The sequence below is a fragment of the Esox lucius genome, chromosome 17, assembly GCF_011004845.1.
Source record: "Esox lucius isolate fEsoLuc1 chromosome 17, fEsoLuc1.pri, whole genome shotgun sequence".
NCBI lineage: Eukaryota > Metazoa > Chordata > Actinopteri > Esociformes > Esocidae > Esox > Esox lucius.
In genome coordinates this window covers 25,335,342-25,347,226 of record NC_047585.1, presented here as the reverse complement: position 1 = coordinate 25,347,226, position 11,885 = coordinate 25,335,342, and the positions used below count along the sequence as shown (strand labels likewise).

The 11,885-nt window shown below is 42.0% G+C and overlaps 1 protein-coding gene across 1 annotated transcript; it reads left to right on the top strand.

Moving 5' to 3' along the window:
• Nucleotides 1-2,002: 2,002 nt before the first annotated feature.
• LOC117592920 (rano class II histocompatibility antigen, D-1 beta chain-like) lies at nt 2,003-11,557 on the top strand. The gene is made up of 5 exons (XM_034287327.1): nt 2,003-2,072; nt 2,363-2,635; nt 10,138-10,419; nt 10,889-11,002; nt 11,169-11,557. Exons 1-5 carry the CDS (start codon nt 2,012-2,014, stop codon nt 11,180-11,182), a joined length of 744 nt encoding a protein of 247 aa, XP_034143218.1. The 5' UTR covers nt 2,003-2,011; the 3' UTR covers nt 11,183-11,557.
• The last annotated feature ends 328 nt before the right edge of the window (nt 11,558-11,885 follow it).

The window sequence follows — 11,885 nt, the reverse complement described above, 5'->3', positions numbered from 1 at the left end:
TTCTTACACAAATGCTGCTTCAGAAGTTATTTATTAACCCCCTGGAGCCTGTGGAGCACTTTATTATAGGTGCACTTTTATGAGCATGTAGCTGTTGGTTGCAATTCACTGTCAGAAATAGAGGTACAGGTCCATTTCTGTCCTCCAAGGTACAATGTACACTAACATACCCCATAGGGCTTATTATTGGACCTCAAGGAACATATACTCACCTAAAGGATTATTAGGAACACCTGTTAAATTTCTCATTAATGCAATTATCTAATCAGCCAATCACATGGCAGTTGCTCCTGAACTCCAAACTGAATGTCAGAATGGGAAAGAAAGGTGATTTAAGCAACTTTGAGCGTTGCATGGTTGTTGGTGCCATACGGGCCGGTCTGAGTATTTCACAATCTGCTCAGTTACTGGGATTTTCACGCACAACCATTTCTAGGGTTTACAAAGAATGGTGTGAAAAGGGAAAAATATCCAGTATGCGGCAGTCCTGTGGGTGAAAATGCCTTGTTGATGCTAGAGGTCAGAGGAGAATGGGCCGACTGATTCAAGCTGATAGAAGAGCATCTTTGACTGAAATAACCACTCGTTACAACCGAGGTATGCAGCAAAGCATTTGTGAAGCCACAAAATGCACAACCTTGAGGCGGATTGGCTACAACAGCAGAAGACCCCACTGGGTACCACTCATCTCCACTACAAATAGGAAAAAGAGGCTACAATTTGCACGAGCTCACCAAAATTGGACAGTTGAAGACTGGAAGAATGTTGCCTGGTCTGATGAGTCTCGATTTCTGTTGAGACATTCAGATGGTAGTCAGAATTAGGCGTAAACAGAATGAGAACATGGATCCGTCATGCCTTGTTACCACTGTGCTGGCTGGTGGTGGTGGTGTAATGGTGTGGGGGATGTTTTCTTGGCACACTTTAGGCCCCTTAGTGCCAACTGGGAATCATTTAAATGCCACATACTACCTGAGCATTGTTTCTGACCATGTCCATCCCTTTATGACCACCATGTACCCATCCTCTGATGGCTACTTCCAGCAGGATAATGCACCATGTCACAAAGCTCGAATAATTTCAAATTGGTTTCTTGAACATGACAATGAGTTCACTGTACTGAAATGGCCCCCACAGTCACCAGATCTCAACCCAATAGAGCATCTTTGGGATGTGGTGGAACGGGAGCTTCATGCCCTGGATGTGCATCCCACAAATCTCCATCAACTGCAAGATGCTATCCTATCAATATGGGCCAACATTTCTAAAGAATGTTTTTCTTCCATGGGCACCAGAGGGCGATGGTCTTCTAACATCGTTTGAAGTAGGCTACTGCCGCTAATTTATCATGTTTCACGTACAGTGACACTCACCGCTTAAGAAACTGAACTCTTCCATCCCCCACAATCAGGTAAGTCTAACTAGAGCAGGAGGGAGACACTGTGGGCAACACAGAAAATATGGCCTAATAAAGAAATTTTTTAGTAATATTTTGAATTAATAGTATTAAAATAGTATTAGTAAAAAAATATTATAATCTGGGCACCTCTAAGGATGGATGGCACCCCTAGCATTTGCCTATTCCACCTTTCCACGGGCCGGCCCTGCAAGGACACTAGCAAAACGCAAAACTAGAGAGGAATCAGTCAGGAAGGATGAGGAGAGAGCAATTGTCTGTGGACACCACCTGCAGAACCATTCCCATTTTGTAGGCTTGTCTTGCTGTTGCCTCTCCAGTGCACCTTTTGTCACTTTCATTTGCAACAAAACAGGTGGCATTGATTCACAATCGCTTATGCTTCCTAACTGGACAGATTGATATCCCTAAAGTTTAATTGACTGTGATGATTACATGTTCCCTTAGTTTAACCTTTAATACACTTCTCAAAAAAATTATCTGCCTGGTAACATGTGACATTTAGTGTTTACAAAAGAGTATTGGCTAATTTCCACAACAGTGTATTTTGTCAAACTTAGCTGCTGTTTAATTCATTATCACACACAGAGGAATATGGGATTGATAAACATCAACATGTTCCTGATTGGAATTTTGTCCATATCCCACAGAACAGGTAAGTTGTACAAATATTTGAAATCATGTCTCAGTTGTTACAATCATGGAAATCATTATGGTAACTCAGATGTACCAAGCCATATTGTTCTATAATCTCTGACAGTGTGGAGTAAGACAGTTGGCATTAAGATGTTGTAGAAACTATAGTACAACAACATCTTAATGCGACTTCCAGGAAAATAAAATAAAAAAATTAACCGTCAAGTACAACTCTCATGGCATATTGGTTGTAACTTTGAATTGAAAATAACCTTTTTAAAATCATTGGTACGTCTTTTAATTTTTTAGATGGATATTTTGAGCAGCTAATAGACCAGTGCAGATTCATCTCAAAGGACCTCCAGGATATGGAGTTCATACGCTCTGAAGTTTTTAATCAGGTAGAAATAATCAGGTTCAACAGCACTGTGGGTGAGTTTGTGGGATACACAGAGTATGGTTTCTCCATTGCAAAGAGAATGAACAGTGATACTGCTTACCTGGCTGCCATACAAGCAGAGCGGGATAGTGTCTGCAAGCCCAATGCTTGGAACCACTACAGAAGCATAATGGATAAGACAGGTGAGCAGACCTCCTCAACACATGACTATGTTCTTCTTTCATTTATCAAATGCAATATATTTTTTTTTTGATAAATATTTTTATAACAGTTGTAACTACAACTATTTATTTTCCAGAAGCTTTGTTACTACTCACACAGGTATGTGGTAATATTTCACCACTCTAAGTACAAAAAACACAAAAGCTCATCAAAAAAGCCCTTTTGTCACATCTGAGGGCATTTCACAAAAAACATCTAGAATGACCAGTTTCACATTGAAATACATTGTTCATACATGCATCACTTTTGATAAGATTTTCTTCTCTATTGTTAAAATACTTTTTACTATCACTATGCACATTGTTTCCAAATGATCATCAGTAAACCATTTGGTGATGATACTGTATATATTTTATATTGTTTTGCCTACTGTGTTCAAATTGAAAAGTACAGAATTACCAACCTAAGGCCATTGATTTGTATTTAAACTCTGTAGGATTCAAATCCACAATCTTGGTGTTTGTAGTGAGCCACAAAAGACCACTTCATTGCCTATGTACAATACTGTCATAAACTGGACATTGTTGCCATGCAGTAAAAGTCACTGGTAACTATATAACCATATAAACCATGTGAACACTGGCAATGTGTTGACTTCCGGGGAGAGTATCTGCTGGCGTTGTTTCTGAATTGCCGCTTTTCCTTAGAAACTGTCCTTGTAACGTATTGTTTGTCTTTTGTTTTTATGAGTTTGCTTATGTTATTGTCTTTACCCTCTGGCTATTCTGGATGTGAAGTTGGACATCAGTCGACTGCCTCGTTTTGAAAAATCACTAACATCATAAAGCTAGTAGCTAATCTTGGCGTGGTTTGTGAGCTGGGTAGCCGAAACGCTAATGTTACAACCGCGTTGAACTGTGTTGAAGGACTTCCGATTTTATTCCACTTCAATGGACACCTCTGCATTTTGATAACATCAACATCACACCGGATTTCACCTGAAACACGTTTTAAACTTGATTGGCTCATACTTTCCTCCAGACTACCACATTGCTGGCTGGTTAGCTCTACAGTTCATATATCCCTCTTTGGCCTGCGTTGTGTCATCCTGGTCTTCACCTGTTTGTTGTGACCTGGGCTCCAGCAGACGACTTACTCTGAGTAAGTCACCACTGTCTTTTTGTCTGTTGTCTACTGGTGAGGGCTGTGTGTGCTGTGGGGTCTTTTAGCAGCCAGGGTCTGGTACTGGCTAGGTTGGTTTTATAGTCTGTCTTGTGTTTCCGTGTGATTGTTCTGACAACTCAACTGGATCCATAATCTTTGCCATGTATCAGCAACCATACCTCCACCTGCTTCTGCTGTTGACATAGTACCCTGGATTATTAAGGCTCACACCCAACATCCGTCCTCCTATAATATTCTACTCCCGTTTGGATCTACTAGCTTTGAATAACAACTACCCACCTCCTCCTGTTGTAACCCAGCGTGCCCGTGCGTCTGGCATTTTCTGTAGACGTCTCTATCAACATCGAGGCTCCCGACGTAACTGGTCTACCAACTCTAACACCTATAGCAACATAATCTCCATATGGTCTCAGTCCCGTCCTCCTAGATACCCTCCATATCGAACTATAAATCATTCTTTTCTTCGCCCCCTCCAACCTATGACCATCTGCACCCCCACTGCACCCTGTCGAACTACCAATCTTGCTCTCCTCAACACCCATTCTATTAACAATAAAGCTCCACTGCTACATGAATTAATACTGGATAACAAACTGGACTTCCTTTTTCTCACGGAAACCTGGCAACTGACAGATGATTTTTTTATCACTCAATTTAGCTACTCCCCCTGGTTACAATTATCTGTGCCACCCCCGTCTCACTGGTCGTGGTGGTGGCCTAGCTGTATTATACAATTCCACTAACAAATTAACTGAACTGTCATTTACCTCATTCTCCTCATTTGAATACATTGCTTTCAAAGCATCATGCTCCCTGACCACCATTCTTATATATCGTCCCCCAAAACACAACGAATCATTTGTATCTGATCTAGCAGACCTACTCACAATCATTACTCCTTCCTCACCCCACCTACTCCTGCTCGGTGACATGAATATTCATGTTGACACACCAAACTCCAAACTTGCCTCTGATTTTATTGCTGTATTGGACTGTTTTAATATCACCCAGCACGTCCATTTCCCCACTCACATTAAGGGCCACACACTCGACCTTGTCTGCTCTGTCGGCCTTAACCTCTCAGATATTTCCCCTTCTGTTTTCCCCCTGTCTGATCACAAGATTTTACATTTTTCTTTCTCCTCCAAAATACCCCACAACACTGATAAGCGTCTAATCTCCTTCCGTAATATCAAAGCTGTCGACCCTCTCCATCTCTCCACTGCCATTTGCTCTGCACTACCCCTGGAACATGCTCCCAACAACCCTGATGATCTGGCAAATCAGTTCAACAGCGCTCTCTCTTCCTCCCTTAACACTCTGGCACCACTTAGAGCTAAGCATGTTTCATTCACCACCTCATCTCCCTGGTTTACTCCTGAGCTCCGTTCTCTGAAGCAGGTTGGCAGACGCCTGGAACGCCTGGCTAGATCAACGGGGCTCACTATTCACACCGAAGCATACAAACATCACTTCTCTACATACAGAGATGCCCTCAGTACTGCTCGGTCCTCCTACTTCTGCAACATTATCAGTAGCTCTAATATGAACTCACATACCTTATTCTCAACAGTCAACAAGCTACTTCAGCCTCGCCATAACAACCATACCTCACATACTCTCCCTGCCAGCACTTTCCTTTCATTCTTCAAAGACAAAATCAAAAAAATCAATGCATCACTGTTAGGTCAGTTTCCCTGTTCCCTTTCTCCAACCGCTGATTACTCACTCTGTCCACCGCCTGTCCTTCGCACTCACCTTCATACATTTTCCCCCATTGACTCTGACTATATCACCAAAATTATACTCTCGTCCAAATCAACTTCCTGTTCCCTTGATCCCATTCCAGCCTGTCTCATTAAAGCCTGCCTGCCTGCACTCTGTCCCTACATCACACGCATCATTAACCTATCCCTCACCCATGGCATTGTCCCGTCCATCTATAAAACTGCTCCTGTCACTCCCATCTTAAAGAAGCCTGGACTAGATACCACCATCCTGAACAATTTCCGCCCGATATCCAACCTCCCCTTCCTTGCCAAAACCCTGGAAAGGACGGTTGCCTCTCAACTCCAACAACACCTGCTTCACAATGACCTGTTTGAACCCCTCCAGTCTGGTTTCCGCCCACTCCACAGCACAGAGACTGCACTACTCAAAGTTGTCAATGACCTCCTCATCTCTGCTGATGCTGGTTCCCTCAACATCCTGATTCTCCTGGATCTGAGTGCCGCATTTGACACCGTGAGCCACCAGATCCTCCTCACCAGGCTCAGGGGTCTGGGTGTTGAGGGAACCGCACTCTCCTGGCTGCAAACCTACCTCACAAATCAAACCCATTACATCTCCCTCAGTCACCAAAAATCTGAAATATCTACAGTCACGCAGGGGGTCCCCCAGGGCTCTGTTCTGGGTCCCTTACTCTTCATTATTTACATCCTCCCCCTTGGTCAGATCCTCCGCCACTTCAACCTTAATTTCCACTGCTACGTTGATGACACACAGATTTATCTCAGCACCAAATCTCTCACCAACCCACCTCTGGCCCATATTGAATCATGTCTCTCTGAAATAAAAATATGGATGCATCACAACTTCCTCAAACTCAACAGTGAAAAAACAGAACTTCTCATTGGCACCAAATCCACCCTTAGTAAAACTGGCACATTCTCTCTCACCATTGACAACACTGTAGTTTCTCCTTCCCCCTGTGCTCGCAACCTTGGGGTCATCCTTGACTCCACCCTCTGTTTCGAGCAACACATTAAACAGACTGTCAAATCATCTTTCTTTCATCTTCGTAACATTGCAAAACTCAAATCCTCCCTCCCCCCACCTGCAGCTGAAACTCTGATTCATGCATTCATCTCCTCCCGTCTTGACTATTGTAACTCCCTCTTGTCCGGCATCAACTCCTCATACCTCCATAAGCTCCAAATGGTTCAAAACTCTGCTGCGAGGCTTCTTACTCATTCAAAGTCCTGGCAGCACATCACCCCCATCCTCTGTGAGCTTCACTGGCTCCCTGTCAAACAGCGCATTGAATACAAAATACTCCTCCTGACTTACAAAGCCCTCCACAAACTTGCTCCCCCCTACCTCTCGGACCTTCTTCAACACTATCAACCTTCACGCTCACTCCGCTCTTGTACAGCAGGCCACCTCATCATCCCCAGATCCAAGCTACGGAGCTTTGGTGATAGGGCATTCTCCAGGGTTGCTCCCCGGCTCTGGAACTCACTGCCACAATCCATCCTTGACTCTGACTCTCTTAACACCTTCCGACTCCGCCTTAAGCCATTTCTGTTTAAACAAGCCTTCCCATAGCCCCTTTGTTGTTGTATATTTTATTTCTCAGTGTTCTTTGTTTTGCTTGTTTTTGTAAAGCGTCTTTGGGTCATTGAAAAGCGCTATATAAATCCCATGTATTATTATTATTATTATTATTAATGTCTTTCAAAATGGAGTATGACAGACAGCATGACAGAGGAGTAATTCAGATTTACAAACTGAACTGATTTGAACCATCACAATTACTTATTTGTTGATAAAGCAGGCTTCCACTGAGCCAAAACTCGACAGTGTCAGCAAAATATAATTGTCCTATGAGCAAACGTCCATGTGCCTGGACAACATGGGGGAAACAAATTCCTGTATTTAGAATGGATTCTACTTTATGGTAATTGAGTATGAGTACAGTACAACGAAATGCAGTTAGCATTTAACCAGAAGTGTAAATAGAAGAGGGCAGGAAATTTACTGTGGATATAAAAAGTCTACACACCCCTGTAAAAATGCCAGGTTTTTGTGATGTAAAATAATTAAACAAAGATAAATCACTTCAGATCTTTTTCCACTTTTAATGTGACCTATAATGTGAACAATTCAATTGAAAAACAAACTGAAATCTTTGAGGAGGAACATTTTAAAATAAAAACCAATAAACTGGTTGCATAAGTGTGCACAACCTCTTATAACTTCAGAATAAGAATCACATTCAAACTCATGTTAAATAGAAGTCATTACACACCTGCCATCATTTAAAGTGACTCTGATTAACCCTTTGGCACGTATGATCACACCGGTGTGATCAGTCTAGAGTGGTCCCTGAAGTGTACGATCACACTGGTGTGATTAGAACGTCATGTTTAGAACGCACCATTAGCATGCCTAGCTACGAGTAACGTAACAATGGCTGGTCAGACCACGCTGTTATTTACTCACATTTAGCTCAAACAGTATTTATAACTTTATTTCCTGATTGTAATTGTTTCAAGACCATACTATGATATTAACCAGGTAGAAAGCATTCAAATCGGGACAAGAAGTGTAACTTACGTACCAACAGACAGCCAACACTAATACACAAAAACAAATTATATTAGTGACTACTACCGATCAAAACCATTGCAAAAACTTTCTAGAAGTTACATTCCCCGTTGTATGCATTTTATATAGTTTATTCATTTTCACTGCACTGAATAACTGGTCACGATTTGTTAGCTAGCGGTTAGCTGACGTTTGCTAGCGGTTAGCTGACGTTTTCTAGCTAGATACAGTCATTAATCAACCAACTTTTGCAGCTCTTAGAATTCGAGAGCATTAGATATACCATGGAACACAGTGAAGACGGTCATCATCAAGTAGAGAAAACATTACCAAGAACTGGATGTCCCTCCAAAATTGAAGAAAAGACAAGAAGAAAACTGGTCAGGGAGGCTTCCAAGAGGCCTACAAGAGGCAACATTAAAGGAACTGAAGGAATTTCTGGAATGTACTGGCTGTGTGCTACATGTGACAACAATCTCCTGTATTCTTCATATGAATGGGCTATGGGGTAGGGTGGCAAGACAGAAGCTTTTTCCTTACAAAGAAAACCACCAAAGCCCGGCTGAAATTTGCAAAAACAAACATCAAGTTCCCCAAAACCACATTGGAAAATGTTTTTTGTTCTGATGAAACCAGGGTTGAACTTTTTGGCCATAATTCCAAAAGGTATGTTTGGCACAAAAACAACACTGCACATCACCCAAAGAACACCATACCCACAGTGAAGCATTGTGGTGGCAGCATCATGCTTTGGGGCTGTTTTCCTTCAGCTGTAACCGGGGCCTTAGTCAGGATGGAGGGAATTATAAACAGTTCCAAATACCAGGCAATTTTGGCACAAAACCTTCAGACGTCAATTAGAAAGATGTGCACAGGAGATGTCCTCGCAATCTGACAGATTTGGAGTGCTTTTGCAAAGAAGTGGGCAAATATTGCCTCGTCAAGATGTGCAATGCTAATAGACTCCTACCCAAAAAGACTGAGTGGAAATGAGTGGTTGTCCGATGAGGCAAATGCAAGTACAAATGGCAATTCGAGCAAGTTGGAGGTGTAAGTTAATACATATAGGTTTGGAAATATTTGGACACTGACACATTTTTCATAATTTTGGCTCTGTACGCCACCACAATGTATTTGAAATGAAAGAACCCAGATACAATTGAAATGCTGACCTTCAGCTTTAATTTAAGGGGTTGAACAAAAATATTGCTATCAAACCTTTCAAAATTGCATCAATTTTCATACATAGTCCCCTTATTTCAGGGGCTCGAATGTAAATGGACAAATTTATTCAGCCATTGCAGAATATTCCACTTCTTCCCCTTAAAAAACCTCTTGGTTGCTTTCGCAGAATTTTTTTGGGTCATTGTCCATCTGTAAAGTGGATCACCGTCCAATCAAGTTCGCTGAATTTGGCTGAATCTGAGCAGATAATATATCCCTATACACTTCAGAATTCATCCGGCTGCTTCTGTCACATCATCAATAAACCCTAGTGACCCAGTTCCATTGGAAGCCATGCATAGCCATGCCATCACACTGCCTCCACTGTGTTTTACAGTTGATGTGGTATGCATTGGATCATGAGCTGTTTCAAGCCTTCTCCATACTTTTTTCTTCCAATAATTCTGGTACAGGATGCTGAGCTATTGTCAATGAATAGCATTCTCACATAGATGTTGGTTTTGTCTAGGTGGGTCAGGGCAGAGCTGCAAGCTAGTTATTTGTGCGTGTGCCAGATCAGAGTTTATAATGCCATCTTAATTTTTTTTGCAGTGGCCCAATCGGGACAGTGACTTGCTAGTTTTATCTAGTCTCAACTTGACATTTTACTGGCCCGGGGCCATCGGGCCATTGTTACTGTCGAGCCCTGAATATAAAAACTAACATAATTTTAAATAGACAGAACATGCAGTAGTGTGACTTCTTCAAAAATGTACTGACCATTTGATTAGTACATAACTGTTCATCTATGTCTAACACAAAAGTTGATTTTTACATCCTTTAGTTAAGCCCACTCTCAGACTGAGGTCAGTGACGCCCCCCAGTGACAGACACCCTGCCATGTTGATCTGCAGCGCCTACAGTTTCTACCCCAAACCGATCAGTGTGAGCTGGCTGAGGGACGGACATGAGATTAAATCTGATGTGATCTCCACTGAGGAGCTGGCTGACAGGGACTGGTACTACCAGATCCACTCCCATCTGGAGTACACACCCAAATCTGGAGAGAAGATCTCCTGTATGGTGGAGCACATCAGCCTCCCGGAGCCCATGGTGTATGACTGGGGTAAGGGTGGGAGTGGGTTAATGAGGTTTTGCAGTATTGATTTTTGTTCACTTGGTAGTGAAGGGAGCTTACGTTCCCATGGAAAGTGTTTCCACTCACGCATGTAATTCGCTCGGTGTAACCGTGTCTGTAAATGACTAAAATAAAAATCAAACGACGGGGTGTTATTGTTTGAGGGTGGGGGTAATGATGTGTGGAAATGCTAATGTTAATACAGGAGTGGGTTAGTATGTATGAGGCAAGATTATAAGATCAAGGTAAAGGGGGTGGAAGTGGTTGGGGTCCATGTGAGAGTGTCTGAGTGGGATCAGTGTGTGATACATGAGCTAAAAACGGTACATTGAATCTGACATGAAATAGTCTAAATGGGACTATTTCATGTCAGATTATGGTGGTTGTAGAAAGTGTTTAATTGATATATTGTTTTTATGTTGTATCAAAATAATGAATGTAATTTTCTCTTTGACAGACCCGTCCATGCCTGAGTCTGAGAGGAATAAGATAGCTATTGGGGCATCTGGGCTGGTTCTGGGAGCTATCATAGCATTAGCAGGACTGGTCTACTACAAGAAGAAGTCTGCTGGTGAGGATCATCTATGTGGAGAAAATATGAATACAGTTTGGATAGGACAAGAGTTTCTCAGATGATGACAATATAATGCAATAGTGTCCATTAGTATATTGGATTCTGAAAATCAGCCTGTTAATGTTTTTTTTGCTCGAATTATTTTCTCTTTTTTCTACAACAGGGGTGCTCCCGTAACGTGCTGAGGTGTGTTGGTAAAGAACTGAGTACAGGATGTGAGCCGAGGGTTCCAGGAGCCGCAGCCAATGGCGGATCAACAATCTAAACCCCAGGGCCTGAAACAGATTAGGTCAAACTACCCACTCCCTCTTGTTGTTTGTCTGTGAACCATCCGAAGACCCCAGGAAAACAGAAAACTTTCAAAGGCTCTGTGAAGAAATGGGGAGGTCCTACATAGACCCCAAATAAGGACTATGGGAGAGAATGTATAGTTCATATGTTAATCATGTAAAATATACATGATTATATTTTACAGTACAGAGAGCATGTATATATATATGCTCTCTGTACTGCTGATTGACTAACCCGAATAAAGGGAAGAACTTGTAAGAACTCTGTCTCCCTCTCAGTATGTGTGTGTGTGTGTGTGTGTTTGTCTCTCCTGGCTACCCTAGTGATCATATCCCCCGCGCATCCTGAAAGGGGGGGGTGTTGCTAATATTTATGACAGTAAATATAATTTTACACTTAAACACTTCACTGTTTTCATTTTTTTGAAGTTTTACTCATGACAGTTAACCAGACTGATAAATATTTTTTCATAGCTACTATTTACAGGCCCCCCAGGCCATACACAATGTTCCACAATGAGTTTCCTGAATTCTTGTCTAACCTTGTAGTCATGGCAGATTCTATTTTGGCAATTTCAATATTCATATGG

What these genes read in the sequence shown, in the direction of transcription:
- LOC117592920 (XM_034287327.1), top strand. Translation starts at nt 2,012, where the DNA reads ATGGGATTGATAAACATCAACATGTTCCTGATTGGAATTTTGTCCATA. An exon ending in AAGCATAATGGATAAGACAG is followed by an intron (nt 2,636 to 10,137) that starts GTGAGCAGACCT and finishes TACATCCTTTAG; the next exon opens with TTAAGCCCACTCTCAGACTG. An exon ending in GCCCATGGTGTATGACTGGG is followed by an intron (nt 10,420 to 10,888) that starts GTAAGGGTGGGA and finishes TCTCTTTGACAG; the next exon opens with ACCCGTCCATGCCTGAGTCT.